At 40.4% G+C, this 18,145-nt stretch overlaps 1 protein-coding gene across 1 annotated transcript in view; it reads left to right on the top strand.

Moving 5' to 3' along the window:
* LOC311253539 (muscarinic acetylcholine receptor M4-like) overlaps positions 1–18,145 on the top strand; it is a 34,489-nt gene continuing 16,344 nt past the window's right edge. Inside the window, exon 1 of the mRNA XM_084347575.1 lies at positions 1–496. Within this exon, the coding sequence (XP_084203701.1) occupies positions 442–496 (55 nt within the window). The 5' untranslated portion in view covers positions 1–441. The remainder of the gene's footprint in view (positions 497–18,145) is intronic.

Below are 18,145 nucleotides of genomic sequence, written 5' to 3'. Positions count from 1 at the left end.
ATGGACGAAACGCTCTCTGGTGCGCGAGGAATCCATGCCTTTTAAGATTTGTTTTTCCGACACAATCGATGAGTGATAACGAGTTTTAAGTATTAAGTTGCTGTTGGTGTTCTGTCTGTTTTGATTAGAGATCCCTATGACAAACCGACTGATTGATACAGCATCTACTACAGTGAGGACAACTGCACAATACAAATTGGTTAATGTCATACCAGAAAGAGAAACCATAACAGAAGGGAAGGATCATCGACACAGAGTAAACTGTGATTCTCCGCCACATAGCGGAAGAATAGTAAATTAAGAAATAACTGGATAACTGGACAATTTTTTGGTGCGACAACCAGTGGACAAGTTGGGAAAAGGAAAGTGGATAAGAGAGAAAGCGGAGAAATACAGGAGAAAGGTCTCAGGTTGGCAGTTGTTGATTCACCGCCATGCAACATGAGTAACGACAGTAACGGAGTTGGGGGGCTTCAGTCCCCCTGGAACTTCAATGGTAAGTGAAAGGCTCAATTAATTTTGTAAACACACGAGCAGTTTTTAATCTAGGTTTTGACCATATACAGTTAATGCAATCAATCTTAAATGAAGGACGATGGGTTAATTATAACCACTGGGTATAACAACCATTTAAAGAATAGAAATAACTACATACGCACTGAGGCATTATCATGCCATTTGTTAAATGAAGCGTGATAAATGTAAAACATTCGTTTTATAAATGTAAAGGGAATGTAAAAATAACACACAAAACAAGTGAGTACAAATAAATGAATATGTAAATATGCTATTGATCAGTAAAAACAAGTTTCTCAATATGTCAAACAATGAGTCAGAATTATTTTATTTTATTAATTAACATTATATAAAGAAATAATGTGGTCAACAATTTCGCAGCAAACAGTCTAAATATGTGGTGTAGATAGGTGTTGTGGTATTGTTTTAAATTATAATTAACTTAATAGGGGCTGATTATAATCCATGGATATTCTTAATTCTTGACACTGGTATGTCCCTGCCCTTATATCTAATAAATGACTGATAAAGTTCTCTTGGATCAGCAGGTAAGTGATAATTCACATGTTCAGTAATCAACATCATGTTGAAAACATCAGTCAGAATATGTTTTTTCTTTTTTATGACTACATCTAAATGGGAGAAGGTTATGTTGTCTTTGGAAATCCAATTTCAAACAATGATAACAGCAGCTTTCTCTCAGGGCAGAAGAGGAAAAAATGGAGATGAGGAGAACAGAGTAGGGGATGACAGGAGGTGGTGAAGAAGGATATAACAAAAACAGTGACTGAGAGAAGACGAACAGAATTAGGTTTTCATTATAGAGCCTGATGAAACTCCTTCTCTCCTCTTTTGCCCATCCAGTCTGCTCTTCTTTTTCCATCTCTTCTTCACTTCCTCATCTCTCCATTCCCTCCTCTTTTTTTGTCAGTGAATATAGAAGCGACAAGGCTTGAACATTTTAATGACATTAATCCAAAGTGTACAAATCGACTATACAATATCTACATATGTTTGGCATTGTAAGTGTAAATGCATGGACATATATCACATTTGCCCAAATGCGGTTGATTGACTTGTTAGTTTGAAGATCCCACCGTGTTTGTGTGTGTGTTTGAATGTGTGTTGCCGTGAGAGACTCACAGGCTTAAAAGATATGGTACAGAAAGACATAAGGGGGACATAAAAGAAAAATGTAAGAAATGTAATTTACAAACCATGAGACAACACTCAGTGTATATCAGCCATAACACTCACTACTTAGCATTATCACTTTTTTGTTGAGTCTGTTGCTTATACATTTAAGCGATCAGGAAGAGCCACAAAGGAGGGATCCCTCTCTCAGGATGGACAGACATGCAATAGATGTCACATGTAAAGAACAGAACAACAAAATCACAACTTACAAATTGCACCGACAGAATATCTGATACAAATTATATAATATATGTAAAGTGTGTGGATCCAGGAGAACGACTGAGCAGGCCGAGGCGTCGCCACACAACCTCCTCTCCACCATGGTGACCTGGAAGAGGGCAGGTCACACAAGATAATTAGCAATAAAAAAAAACCCAACAGAATGAAGAGGCATCAAATTTTACAGAAATACAGATATAAGGAGATAGTAAAACAGAGGAGAGCGATGATCCAGCGGAGCCCAGGGTATGACGATCAAGATCCATCAATATGTGAGGCAGCAGGAGCCAGGAGAGGTAGATGGTCCCAGAGGCCCGTGGTCCATCAGAAAGGAGCCTGAATGAAAAGAGAGGAGGAGGAGGAGGAGGAAGCCAGACAGTGAGAGAGCAACACAGCTTGCAGCTTGTGGGAACAGAAAACAAAAACAAAAGTGAGAGAAATGCAATGTTAATCAGAATAAACAGATTGCTTCTCATCAGCAGCACAATGTGAATTCTAATACTATAGGTAAGGGACTAATTGAGACTTAGACAGTCCAGTGTTCTTGGTAATTTCTTGATGTGCTGATCGAAAGAGAGGGTACAATCAAATGTAACGCCAAGATTCTTGACAGTTGAATTTTGAGAAATAACATAGTTTTCAAGCATTACGTCACCTGATCAGAGTGGTGTCTCTGGGGAGCGGGGCCAAAGACCAGAATCTCAGTTTTATCCGAATTTAGGAGCAGGGAGTTGACATCCATTTCTTCACCGCATACATTAGGTCTCTAATTTTGTGATTTGAGATTCATCATCAGATTTTATGGGCACATACAGCTGAGTATTGTCCGCATAGCAGTGGAAATGTCTTCCATAACTGCGGATGATTTTGCCAAGAGGTGAAATATATAAAGAGAATATAAAGAGAAGAGCAAAGGGCCAAGAACAGAGCCCTGGGGAACTCCATCAGTAAATATTGAAGTAGGCTAGTATTATTATAAGAAACACATTGTGTTTTTTCAGATAGGTAAGACTTTAGCCAAGCGAGAGCCAGGCCAGAGATGCCAAATTGACTTTCAAGTTGGTCTGACAGTATGCCATGCTCTATGGTATCACATGGAGCACTGAGATCCAGTAACAGAAGCACCAAGGTCAAGTTTGAGTCCACAGTAAGTAGAATGTCATTTGCCACTTTAGTAAGTGCAGTTTTGGTGGAATGACTGAATGATTGAAAAGGTTCCAGAAGATTAGGCATCCAGGCGGCAAGTAGTTGGTTTAGAGGTTGAGACCAGTTTAGACATTGTCTCAAGAGAGATCCTTTCAAAAATGCTAAGAGCTGAGACTAACTGAGAACCAGCAAAAGGATGTTTTACAATCAACTTTGCTGAGGAAGCCAGAGATGAAGAGATAATTTTTTGTAGTTTTTGAGTAAGTTTAGCCACAGTGTCAAAGAGAAGTGAATAGTTAAGAAGAGTTAAGTGCACTATAACACCAAGACAGAAAACTTCCAATTAAGATTTTCGCCATGCAAGTTCCATTTTCCTGCAGGCCTGCTTGAAATCTTGGGTTTCATCGGTAAACCAGGGAGTAGATTTCTTTGATCGTGTTGTCTTGGTGGAGACAGGTGTGACAGAATCAAGGAGAGAAAAAGGTACTGTGTTAACATCATTAATGAACTTTTCCACAGGTTCTGTCACGGTTGCAAAAGCAGCCAAGACCCCAGGCAATCTTTCAATGAGTTCCACTACAATTGCTAGGCTGATATGACGAGAAGTAAAAAGATTTATGTCACCAGTTTGTCATGAACAAACTGAATGAAGCCAGAAAAGCTTTACTTAGGGGGTCAGAAGGCTTATTTAAGTGGATATTGAAATCCGCAATAATTAGGATCTTATCTGAACAAGTAACAAGATGTGCAATAAATTCACCAAATTCTTCTTAGAATTGGGAGCAAGGCCCTGGAGGTTTATAGATTATCACCATGTGAAAGCCAGTTCCCTGGACAAGGCCATTACTACTAGATGAAGATGTTTTAAAACCAAAGCCTCAAATGAAGTAAATTGAATATCCTGGTTGGAGGTTAAAATTAAAATAAGTTTGTAGATAAGAGCAACACTTCCGCCCTGTTTAGAGGCCTGAGCAACATGGGCGTAGTTATTGTTAGGAGGGGAGGCTTCATTTAATGGCAGTAAAATATTTCTGTTTCACATAAGCCAATCATGTCCAGCTAAGGTTAAATAATCAAATCATTCATCAGTAAGGCTTTAATGGACAGGGATCTAATATTAATGAAGCTGAATTGGAGGGTTTTAAGCTCATTGGAGCAGCAGTTTCCAGTGACAGGCCATTTAGTGGAACTTATGGTAGATATCAATGAATTGGAACATGGTACCTTTTTTGTAATATTATGTTTTGGCTGCCTATGCAGGTAGGGATGAGGGGATGCAGTAGTGATTAACTTTGGTATTTTATTATCTAAGTCTAAAAAAGGTGCTCGCTGAGACATTTCCCTACTGTCAGTGCTAGTTATCAAAATTTGATTATTGTGATTTACACATTTAGAGGATGATTCAATGAAAGAGTGGCAAGGGAAGGTGACAGTCTCAATGTTTTACTAAGCTATCAGTCTGGTATTCTACACTTCCCTGACCAGCCATATTAACTAGGCTGGCCGAGTCCACACCAGCACTAACTGTATCATTATCTGGCTCCCTAATCACCTATGACCTGCCGAGTGCTACAACCGTAGTGTCAAACCTGCTTCAAACACCTGTCTATATTGTTAGATAAAACAGCAGTGCCGACTCCAGTAGGATGAAGGCTGTTCGCTCTCAGCAGGTGGGGGCGACCCACGAACCTGTATCCCTGATCCCTACAGTGACGCATCAGCCAGTGGTTCATAACTGTAAGCCTACTACCTACACATCTTTCTAACGGCCTGAAAAGTCCTTGCTAAACTGTCTTTTGTGATCTCAGACTGCTTCATACGGATATTGTTGGTGCCGGCATGAATTACAATGTTGCTGTAGCAAGTGGTGTTGTGTGCCTCGGTTGCCTGTTTTTCCCTGCGTGATGCCAGCACCCTAAGATTAGCCTCTATGTTGGAAGCTCTGGCCCCAGGTAAACAGCAAACAGTGGCTGGCGACACTAGCTTAACATTGTAGGTAATGGTAAATCTCCTATCACTAGAGTGTGGAGTTTAGCACTGTCAGCGGGGCAGGGGAGGCACGGGAGACAGCAGGACTAACAACTGGGCTAGCAAAGACAGAAAACTGGTTAGCAGTAGGGACACAGCAGCTGCCGACAAGACTAAGCTAGTGCTAAGTCTAGCAGACCTGCTATCAGGCAGTGCCCGTGGTTCTAACTGAGAGAAGCGGCTCTAACTCATCGACACTTCTTTCTATTAGAGAAGGACACCCCCTCCCCCCCACCGTACGTACACACACACACACACACACACACACATACACACACACACACACAGCGCTTCATTTTCACGATAGAATGATTGGCAGCCCTGAGTTCTAGATTAAACATTGGGGGGTTGATGTAAGAAACCCCCTCTTCTTCATTTTCTGTGATTCCTCCCCTGTCTCCTCACCTCCATCAGCAACTTTTCAGTTCTCCTCGCCTCCCTCTACACCTCTCATGTCTCCTCTCTTCCTCCTCCTGCTCTCCTAATTCTATCCTATTTATCACTGCTCAAGCAAAACACGGATCCCTGTGGCATAAAGGCATGTTTGTGTGTGTGTGAAAACATACATAGTTATGTGTGTGGATAAAGTATTTCGGATGTGGGTGTGTAAACATGATGAGAAATCTACGAATAAATTGTGTGTTCGAGTGTTGATGAAGGTTCTAAGTCATCCAGGTCATGGCAATTCTTAGTGCTATATCGTAGGCAAAAGGACTGGGTTTGAAATGAACCGGGATGTGGAGTTTATTGATGATCCTCCTGAGTTTCTCAGATATTCCCGCAACATGGACAAGGAATGACAATGTTGTTCCGTTTTTCTTTCTCTTCCTCTCTGTCCGCTCTGGATCTTTTAGAGGTTTTGACAAAGGCCCAGTTTGGGTAGCCACAGGTTTTAAGTGCTCCCTTGATGTGCTTCTGTTCCTTCTCCTTCCTCCTTCTGTCTTTGTGGGCATGGTGAAAGAATGAATGAATGAATGAATGAATGAATGAATGAATGAATGACTTTATTTCAAACCAAAAATTAAAACAACATAATAAAAAACAAACAAAACAAAAGCAACAGTAATGATGGTTTAGGTTTCCAATAAGCCCAGCTTGTGCTCCAGTGGCTGCTGATGTTGAGGCTTCTATCATCTTCAATGTGTACCGCACTGTCCAAGAAGTGCAGACTATCTCCCTATAGGAGTCAGGCTACTGGCTAAGTGCTTGGATATGTTGTAGATAACTGATTTGATGCTAGTGTTGATGGGTCTGAGTGGTGCTCCTGCTGTGTGTATCTTGGGGAGTCCATAGATGCATGGGATGGCTTCTCCAGGGTACAGTCAATAATACTGCGGTCTGTACTTTTCCAGTTCTTGCAGATATTCTATAAACCTATTTTTATAGCTACTGGTAGGATTTCGCCTCAGTATCACGTAGATGGTAGTATCACTAAGCAGATCAGGGACTTTGTTGTGATAATCCGCTGTGTTTAGCACCACAGTGCATCTCCCTTTATCTGCCGGCAAGATGGTTATGTTCCACTCTCTTTTGAGTGATGCCAGGGCCTTCTTTTCCTCAGTGGTGAGGTTGGAAGGGGGTGCATTCACATTCACAAGAAAACTTCCAAAGAGAGATGCCCAGGAGGCATCCTAATTCATCCCTGAACCATGCCCGAACCATCTCAACTGGCTGTTTTCAACACAAAGAGCTTGCTCTATAAGTCCATTCTACTCACCCTATCCCAGTCATGCTGAGTCAAAGTTCATTTTGGCCACTTGTATCCACAATATTCTTTTGGTCCCACCTCAGCACTCTTGACCAAAGGCGAGGGTTGATAAAGATAGAAAGCTCTGCCTTCCAGCTAAGCTCTTTTGTTAACCACAGAGGTCCAGCATGCTTGTATTACTGCTGACCACGCACCAATCCTTCTGTCCATCTCACACTCTATTTCACCGCCTCTCTGGAACAATATCCCAAGATACTTAGACTTCTCTGCTTTGGGCAACACCTCACCCCCCATCCAGAAAACCATGGCCTCAGACTTGGAGGTGCTGACTCTCATCCTGGCCCCTTCACATGACTGCACACTGCCTCAATACATGCTAAAGGTCACATCTGATGAAGCCAACAGACCACGTTGACCACTGACCAGGGATTTAGGTCAGGCTTCCCCTGAATATTCAGACCCTTTCTCCTCTGCAGGGGATGTGCTGGTCAGGTTTAGGAGCTCCTCAAAGTTCTCTTTCCACTGCTTGACCTTATTGCCAGTCTGAGTCAGCTGTTCTCCACTCCAACTGAACACATCCTGAGCCATGCTCTGTTTTTTCTTCCTGAGGGAACCAGTTGGCTAGACTTCCCTAAGACAGAGGCTCTTTATGCCTTAGAGCTTTCTTTACCACGCTGTTGTCCACCAGCTGGAGTCCAGCATATCCCCAGGAGTTTGGTTCCAGAACCTGTGACATGCGTAGAGGTGAGTCCACAAATATTGCTTCTACGGCTTCATGTTGTTCTTTCATGCTGTGACTGGCCGAGCCCGATGGATAAAGGCCTGGCATTGGGGTCTGTGAATTGCTCATAGTCTGGCCCCTTCATCTGACCAATTTGCCTAGGGAGACCCTATCAGAGGCTATTGCCCCTGACAACACAGCTCCCAGGATCACAAGGACACACCTCTACATGGCTACATAGGCGAAAATGCCAGATGGCAGCAGGTTGAACAGAATGTGGCTGGGGTTGGTCTTGTCTTTTAGTATCCTTTGGGCTACCTGAAGACATCTAACTTTACCAGTGTCACTGACGCTCAGTAGATGGGTTAATCTCTTGCTGCAGAGCCTTCCAGTCCTGTGCTGTGCACGAACCATGCCAGTTTGAGATGTTTCCAGTCAGGATGCTTTTGGCTGCTCATTTGCAAAGCTGACATGAATTTGGCTCTGAAATTTAGCCTTCTTAAGTTTTCTTTGAAAGCAGAGCCTTTTCTGTTTATTTTTTATTTTTTTATCTTTAGTGCTGTGGGTGTTGAGGTCCCTCTCCCGTCTCTGTTGATGTCTCCTCTTTACCATCTTTATGCCAGCTTTCAGTCTTGCTCTTGCGCTATTGTATGCTTCATTGTCATCTGACCAAAAGGCAGCTTTTTTGGCTCTGGATAAAGCCCTCACTTGTCCATTCATCCATACCCCCTGGTTGGGGATTGATCTTATTGTCTTTGTGATCACCACATCATCAACACATTTTGCAATATTTGTTATTGAAAATGTATATTCCTGAAGATTGATGTTGTTCTAAGTGGTAGCATCTCTTAACATTTGCCAGTCTGTGCACTCAAAACAGTCCCATAGAGCTACTGTAGCTTCATCCGTCCACCTTGACCCTCAAGCCTGAAGGACACGATAGATAACAAATAATGTTTTACATAAGACTGATGCAGTTATCATTTTCACACCCAGTGCCCATGTTGTGTAAATAGCGAATTGTACCTGCGCCCATCTATGCACCCGTGGGCGTGTTGGTCTGAAAGTGAGGTGTGGCTAGCCGTATTCATGGCACGCTGCTATCTTGAGGCAGCGTGCCAAGCAACTGCACCATAGAGCAACAAAAACACGGTCTGAGGTCAACAACACAGTCTGTTTTCTGCTATTTAAAAGGTGCATTATTCAGATAGCAAGATGCGTCTGCACAGGTGGGTTCACGACACTCACTCATCCAAAGCCAAAGTGTGCTTTAGCTGCTTTAACATATAATTGCATTCGATGTAATCAAAAGCCTCTACAGTGTCCAAGGCAGTCACCACAGACTCTTCTGTATAGTTATGAAACATAATGCTGAGGAGACAGTGTAAGGTGAAGTACATGTGGCAGCCTGGGCAAAAACCCATTTGATGGGGATAAGCTTTGTATTTGCATAGTCTGTTTACCAACATGGTACTCGAAATTTGAATTTGTCCTAATGTTTACTTTTGGAGAAGTAATGTTGGACAGTATGATGACATTTTAAAGGGTCTTTGTCATGTTTCAAAATCAGAGCAATATGACTTCAAAAAGCAAGAGTGGTAGCTCTGATGTTTCTGTTGAGTGGCTAAACATGTAAACTTATGTGGAAACTGAGATATAGCAATTTTAATCAGACCTAGTGTTATATCAGCATCCATTGCCTCCCGCTTCTTCATCTAAAGTAGGGAGCTGACTGCTGTGTAGAATGAGTTCATGATCTGAGAATCAGTGGTTTAACCCTTGGACTGGTATAACCATTCATGGACTTGTGCAAAACATTTATTGACTGCAGTTGGATGTTATCTTGCCTGTCTCTTACTTTACGAAGGGCACAAGTGGCTTGTAAATGTTGTAGCTGCCTTGCGAGTACTTTGCTGGGCTAGTCCTCCAGTTCAAAATATTTTTGTTGTGTTTAACAAGAAGTTAGCCAACTCTTTGTGAAAGTATTGTGGTACAGCATTGTTTTTGTATTTTAGTTTGGTGACTGATTTAAGAATGGCATTGTTAGGATAGTTCTTAAATACATTGTCGGGAAATTGCCAAAACACAATGAACTAAGCTACAGACGAGACAAAGATCGAAGATCTGTGGAAAGGGAGTTTTGGAGCGGGTAAATGTAAATGCATGTCATGCTGTGTACAGCAAAACAATAGAAATAGAAAGAGTGTAGGGAGACCTATAACATTAAACTGTACCAGCATTATGCAAACCTTAGAGCAGTGAATAACCTACCAGAATAAATACATAGAGTACTTTATTAATCCCAAGAAATGGGGAAGGGGACCTGCCGACTGATAATCCTGTCATCCTCTGCCTCAACTCAAAGAATGTATATGTTAAACTAATTCTCAGTACCAAATGCAGCAATGAATGAAGAAAATGTCATGCTAATATTAACTGTTCATGAACAAACATGTGGTCCTATACTCCATGTATAAGACCACATTAACTTATTTTCTGTGTTACAGATGAAACTGTAACAAACCTATCAGAATGAATTATATCTATAAGATATTAATGAAACATGAAGAGCAATGCCTACCCATGTAATTTAGCCTAATGGGAACAGTTGAGATGGTTACTTCTCTTTGCAATGCCATCAGATTCAAGCGTTAATGTCTGATGTTGAAATGCGCAGCACAGAGGCCAGTTGTTAATCATTCAGTCGTGATCTGGTACATGACTTAAAGTTCAATCACGTCTCCCTATTGACAACTGCTCAAGGACGTTACATTAAATGCAGTCGCTATCGTAACTTGTCACTTGAGGTGAGTGAGCAACAGTCAACTTGAGGCCTATTGTCCGATCGAAATGTACACAGCGCAAAGCTAAGCCACCCAGCTGCTGGCTTCAGGTAACTGTTGACATTTCTGCTGAAATCCACTCAACACCCCACAGGCTTGCTGTAATGATTAAATATATGCTCTAATGAACTGAAAATAACAATGCTTTGCTTCATTGTTTGCAGCTTTACCTATTACTAATTTAATAATATAATAACTCAGTTTCAGTGGTAAATTAATTAAATCAAATGAAGAAAATGTTTTGTGATAATATTACACCCAGACAGCAAGATAAATGGAATTCCATAAGGTCTGGTGCAAAAGCAGGGTCTTCATTTTAACTTCCTGCCCCTGTTATGTTGTGATCTTTTCAGTCTTGGTGTGAAACTGTTGTAACTAAAGATTAAACTAGTAACGGCAACATCCCCAGACTACCTTACAAATCGTGTGCTTTTAGGAGTTGTTGCAGGAGGAAAAATGTTAACTTTGTGAAGTGGCTACAGTAATTTCTAAATCATTTGGCATTAAATACAATACATTAAGAGGTTTCTTTTCTTTGTTGCAGCTAAGCTCTAACAACCTGTCTGTTTCAATGTCAACGCAAAATTTTGTCTTGTTGGGTTAGGAAAAACCCCTCCTCATCAGCCTAAATCCTCTCTGTTTTTGTCACTGCCCTGAGAGTTTGGTGTTGCTGTCTGATTCTGCAGACAGCTGTCACATTCAAGGGGTCAGCACTCAGTTGAATTTATTTTTGGTCATCCTGTACTTGCCTTCCCCCTCATGCAGTAGTTTTTTTTTTCAGTTCACAAAGGTTCAGCTTCTTGCTTGCTTCTTCAGTACATATAAATACTTGTACATTATGTCATTGACTGTGTCACATATTTACGTTTATGAAATTTTATGGTGACATTTGTTAAATGCAGTGACACTGAGCCCAAGAGGACAATGAGTGAGGTTTTGTGATTAATTTTGCTTCTAGCAGTTTTAACATACTGCACGAGACAACTATAAGACTTAAATGCCTTTACATTTACAAATATTTCTTAAACTTTGACATAGTGTCCAATCACCACATACTGTTTATAGACAGACAGACAGACAGATAGATAGATATATTTATAGACAGATACTTAATACAATGGACCTGTGATGTATATTTTGTTTGTGAAATAAGCCACACATATCCAACGTCAAGATAAGAGGCAGGGGACATGGTGAGTCCATCATCCAGGCTGAAGAGAAGCCCTTTCTGGACAATGGTCCAGAGAGTGATGAGGAGAGTGTTGAAGATGAATACAGATTGTCCAGGGTGCTTTGTGGACTTGTGTGCAGTATGCCCAGTCATCCTATAACAAAGAAAACTGTGATTATATTAGGCAGACAAAGCATACTGCCAGTACACTTGAATGTAACAAATGAACTCCTGTTGAACAAAGACAAAACGAAACAAGCAGAAATTATAACGGATATAAAACTATGCCATGTTTATGAACTGAGCACTAAAATTAGTCTTTCTGCTATTTCTAAGCAGTAGATATGATATTGGATGAAGTGGCATACAGCTTCACACATGCCATCTTCTTTGTTACAATTTACAGTTATTGTTATTTACTTTGCTCTACATATCACAACATGGAAAGAGTTGTTGTTTATTGTTGTTATGTTCCTGTTTCATTGTGTATAAAAGACACATGAACTTTTAGAGACAGAGCAGAAGTAAAGAAAAGCAGGCTCCCTGCCAGCATAAGTTAAAACAGAAGTACTGCCAATCGATGCATTTGTGTACTATAATAACTGTAGCTAACCTCCAGATGTAAGTTGTCTTTTGTTTCATGAACAACTCTTTTTTTTAGAGTGGTTCATGACATTTTTTGCCGGCAACACAACAGCAATCATAAATTATGCTTTCCTCTCTCTCAGTCCCTCTTCCCGTCCACACTTCAGGACATTATATGGGTGTTAACGCTTTCAGTTAGTTCAGGGGGGCTCCTATACTACTCAAGGCTTCACCTCCCCTCTTAAAATATAATGGTTGTCACAATGGGACCTAATCTCCAAAGACTCATATTTGTCACCATTTCCTTCTGATGTTGACTAATAAGTTCGCCAAAGAGGTTATGTTTTCATCTGTGTCTGTTTGTTTGTTGGTTGGCTGGTTTGTCAGGACTTACACAAAAACTACTGAACAGATTCTCATGAAACTTGGATGGAGGATCTGTCTCTGCCCATAAAAGATCCCATTAGCTTTTGGTGCAGATCAGCATAAAGAGACGAACCCAATAATTATTTCTCAGTTTCTTTGACTTTGCAAGGTTGTCATTTATTTTTTAGTAACTTGCCCAACATTCGGTGTGTTTTATCCATTTTTATGGTCAGAAGTTGGTTAGATTACACAAGAACAGAAAATTGGTTGAATCTTTTCTTTCATTCATTGCCAATTTGTAATTTGATTGTGATGGTTGACTTCTCATAACCCTCTGCCTGAAAAACCTCTGTTTTGAGGACCATGTAGCCCTAGCACTTTGCCCGACCCCTCTATCCCAAACAAGAGTGCTAAGTGGTATGGGCAAGGGGTGTATTGGGATCAAGCCTAAGTGTTAGTTGCAGCCCAAGTTTGAATGAGCAGTAGTAAACACAGTCCTCTGGTAGTGAGGACATTATAGTGAAGAGAAGAGAGGTCAGGACTAGGCTGTTGATCAACCAGATTAATTTTTACCCACTCTTTTTTATTTGTATAGAAACATCAGAAAATCCTGATGCAGTGCCAGTTACATCTTTAACAACCTGCAGTTGTGCCATCATCTTTTACATGGCCTAGTTTTGAGGATACTGCAGTTGTTATGTTGCATTTACTGTGTGGCTGTGCATGTGTGTCTGAATGTGAACTTTTTTAATGTTTCAGACCCAGATGTTCACATTCCCTGTGAGGTGGCATCAGAGGGATGTAAAGCTGAAGAGAGGGTACGATGCAGAGGGGTGATAGAGGAATTACAGGAAAGGGGTTTGAGAAGAGGCAGAAAGGGATTTATGCCAACTGTTTAAAGCTAAAGAGGACAACTAGTCTGATAGAATTAGAGCTGATTGTGGTAACATTGCCTCATATTTTATTAATTCCTTCATTAATTTAAAAAAGACTGTGCTTATAACAAGATCTAATTAAAACTATCACAATGATCTTTTAAAAACGTGACTATAGCTTATGTAAATTCTCAAATACCAGCACACTATTTGAACTTGAGCTTAGTCCACACAGGCGTTATTTCTTCTTTTATATGTGTTTACACAATTTCATCAAGAATCATATTTTCTTAACTGACCCTGTTTTAATTTGTTGATGCAAACCCCAACACTTCATGTCTACTTCTTGGCTTAATAAATTCATAATAATATATACATCCAACTGTCCATCAGTAGAGCAGAAGCATTAAGTTACATTGATGGTCATCTTCTTGTGGTTTGTTGAAACTGCAATTGAAATGTTTTAGGCAAAAGATTGGTGAGTATGCCATAATTCTGATATTGTATAGATATAATTGGTGACATTTTTCATGCAAGCTGTTGGTTGGAGGCTCAGTCAGTATTTGAATACCATCTTAATTGAATGAAATGAGAGTTTATGATAACCAATATACATTGCACTACACTCTTCCTATATTATTTAGATAGTTGATGTCTGAAACCTGACCTATACACTGGATATTATTGAGCTGCTACAAAATATAATGCCTCACTCACTTGAAGTTGCTAGATATGGGGTGACATTTGATGGTGCTTAATAACTTCCACTGTATAATGCACCAACAGAAATATCCACTAATGGAGACAGAAAACTGAGGGGTTTTTTTTGAGACACAAACATGTAATACCCAGCATTGTGACAATGAAATGTAGGTAAGGCCAGCTCCAGCAGAACTGTGTCTCAGCAGCATAATCTGTGATGAGACACTGGGGAAATTCATGGCAGGAAATAATAACAGCAAAAGCCATCTCATTCTGTCTGATTAGAACTTGTGTTGCTGAAATTGTTAGTAATGATTTTTATCACAAAGCAATACTTGAATAGCATCCTGTTACTGTTACGGTTTTAGAAGATGTGGGGATTGAAAAGTACATTGTTTTAAAGTGGCTTTTTGAATATTACTGTGATTAATTCCCCTAACCTAACGTGACATTATTGACAGACACAGCGTAAATCCAAGAGTAAATAAAAAAATGCAAGGCACATCCGCTTAAGTACAGGCAGCAGTTGAATTAGGAGTGGTTTAGCAAGGTGGAGAAGAAGCCTGTGAAAAGGCACTGGGTGTTGAGCCTGGAATTTGCATTAAGCTGCCTAAACTTTCAAATGACTTGCATCTAAATTTGCTTTTCCATATCGCTTTTGTTGAGACCTCTGTCCACAATGAAACACGTGAACACAAAAACAGCTGTCTTAATTTTCACCCTCCTCTGACTTGGCAAACACTAAAACCTCAGAGAACATCCACTAATTATGAGTTATGTTCCAGTATATCAAGTGTCGACCATAGCATTAAAATTTGATGTAACTCAAATGATGAAGGGTCATGACAGGTCAGGACCCTGAGGCAGATTGGATGATGAACACTCAAGTTACAATTTCCTGTTACATGGCAAAACAAAGAAATTCGCAGCACTGCCATGGACGCGTTCGATGAAAACCCAACAGTTAACATTGCAAAGTTTTTTTTCTATTTTATTGACCAAATGTAAAGTTGACCTGATGTATTCCCAATGAGGAGTTTGTTAAACACACAGTATGTCATTTCTGCCACTAGGGGCATCTCAATCAAAACAGAACAATAGAAGTTTGCTGGATGTTGTATGAACAGGGCTGGCTATAGCAAGAGGCAGGACCCCTGCTCAGCTGCTCAGAGCTCTGGAGAAGAGAGTGGGACCTTCAGATCTTCTGGAGGAATAAACACTCAGACTCACATTGGATTCTACTGATCGAGAGCCATTTACCAACAGGAGAAGAACTCATGGGTTATTTTTAAACTTTTGAGGATTCATCCTCAAGGCTCATATTATCTGTCTGCCTCAAACACATATGCCCTCAAAAAAGGGTCAGTTCAAGTTAAAAGAAATATTATCTGGTAGCTGAAGATCACAGGCTGATGGTTCTCACATTTATATTGGTTGAGATAGGAGGAAGCCACACAGAGGCAGGTTTGCTGTTGCCACAGCTCGACCAACCTGGCTTCTAGATTCACCCTCCACAACACGTGCCGCCACTGCTGTGGCAACGCCTTTGTGGTGAATGAAACAAGAAGTTGATCTGACTTGACTGTACATTGCCCCGCAAACTCATTGCACCACCTACTGGTAAAACTGGAAGTAAGCCATTTTCTATCATCTTTTGATTAACATGAAAATTACACAGTGTGATCTACCCTTCATATACTTGACCTAACATGTAATTAGTGAGTGTCCTCTAGTGCTACATAGTGGATACAGGAAGTCATCTTGAACTCATGAGAAAACACATGCCAATTCAGAACTGTCTGTGTTCGGCCACAGGTCCATGTCTGCAGCACGCCCCGCATGGGTGTGAGGGGCCATTCAACACTGCTTGCAGTTTCAATTATATGTTATGTTTCAGTATATGAAGCGTGGACCACCTGATGAAAAGGCATTGTTCATTGTGCCAGTTGGTGGTGCATGAGTATGATTCCTAATTGGCATGTAGATGTCCTCAAGAAGAGAAGAGACTCTAATTAAAGGTGTGAAGTTTGGGGCAGATTTGACCATGTAAACTCAAATTACAATGAGGGCTTGGTAGCAAATCCTGGTATTAAATGAGAATACAGTACTGATAAACTCTGACATTAACAGTTCTCTTATCTGTACTTTTTAAGGTTTTGGTGTAATTAATTATCATGTTGCTTTGGCCTGTCTTCTGCTGAGCTCCTTCACATACAGACAATTGAGTGAAGTCAGCAGAGCAGAGAGGCTGCAGTGGAGACAGTGAAGTGAACCAGGTGAAGATACTGAAGTTGACAGCAACAACACTCATTACTATAAGTGCAATAAAACTTTCCTGGGTAAATTGCCAGGACTACAATACACCGGTTCAATGAGCATAAACAACTAGACATGTAGAAAGTAATATTTTAATCTTCACTCAGTATTTTGATGTCAGGAATATTATTTCAATGACAGTTTAGGTTTGTTTCCACTGAGATATTGTTGGGTTTATGGCATTTGGCTGTTGTAAATATTGCTGCTCTAGAAACAATATAGTGATACTTAAAAACATTTAGTTCTATTACTGTTCTGAGTTTATTCTTTTTCTTACAATAATGAATTTTTTAAAAAGAAATTCTGCGATGAAAAAGAACCGATAAGAATACCGATAAAAAACCAAACAAGTAACTATAATGGCTCCCTTTATCATGGCAAAATATCAAAATTTGATGCCACACCATAATCAATAAAAATTCAAAGCTTTCCAATTTAACATCGCAAACATCTGTAGATTGCACTGATCTAATTTGACATCAATCTGGTAAATTGTCTAAAAGGAGGTCTTCAAAGTACATCCTGTACATTTAAAAAGAGGGGAAATTTCAAAATGGCTTCCTGTTGGGATAAGGTTATCTCACTAAGGCTTTTTGTAGACCTTGATAATGATACACATACTTACCCATGCCTACAGTGTTCGTACACTTTAGTCATTTTGTTCTACTGGGACATTGTGATGCAGCGGCCATCACAATCTGCACTACTCTGCAAGATTGTCAGTTTCCTCCTGATATGAAACGTCACAAGCCTTCTCTCCTTTTTAGGGAGAGCAGTTACAGTACGTGTGTACAGGTTGAAGTGGAGGGGTCTAAGCACACAGCTCCGGGGGATGTGTGACAGCCAATTCAAACTATTTGTGCTCTGTTTGTCAGGAAGTCCAATATCCAGTGCTGAGTTTGCCAGTTTTATAGGGGAAAATGTGTTGAAATCAACAAACAGCTTTGTGATGTACAGTAGTGTGGTTCTTTTTGAGGTGTGTGAAGAGTGAGTGCAGGGCAGTGGAGATGGCAGGATGGCAGGATACCAGGATGCATAGTACATGATGGGCACATGTTTTTAATGTTTCCAGGGATGTTGTGTTATTTTTTTGTGTACCTGAGGCTTGCACACAAATGCAAGCATTGTGGCTGTCCACAATGGAGCAATAATTAGGATGATGTTGTGGGTTTCTGCAATGGGACCTGTGGGTTTAGTGTATGTTTATTTTTTGTTAAGTCTGCACTTCCAAAAAACAAAAACAAAAAAAACAACAAGAAAAAAAAAACAGGGGCCCCACAGGGTTTGTTAGCTGGAAAACTGCTTGACCAGTTTTCTACCCTGAGGGCCATTTTTGATTTTTTTTCGCCTTCTTCTTTAAATGTAACATGTACGTTGCGCTTCCAGCATTGAGGTATAAGAGGAAGGCTCACCTCTTGCTTCTCTGGGGAGATCCTGGAGAGAAGATAAGGAAAAATGTGAAGAAAAAGAGACAGGGAGGAATCATAGAGCATAAAGCAACACCTTTCTACACCTCAAAACATATCCAATTCAAGTCACACCAAGAAAAACTACAGACTCGAACAATAACATACAGTTAGCCAGTCAACAGCCAACATTGCTTTTATTCTTGCAGTGTGTCACAGGTCTCTATTTTTTCATTCAGTTTGAGAGCAGGTCATACTATGTTATTCAGAATAAATTTATATTCTTTCAGATCTAAAGCTGCAGTGGGTAAATGAGGAATGAAACAGGCGGAAACATCCACAGTTG

Source organism: Pagrus pagrus, assembly GCF_965226575.1.
Source record: "Pagrus pagrus genome assembly, chromosome: 24".
NCBI classification, from domain to species: Eukaryota; Metazoa; Chordata; class Actinopteri; order Spariformes; family Sparidae; genus Pagrus; species Pagrus pagrus.
The sequence above is the reverse complement of the archived record's forward strand: the minus strand, read 5'-3'. Positions and strand labels throughout refer to the sequence as shown.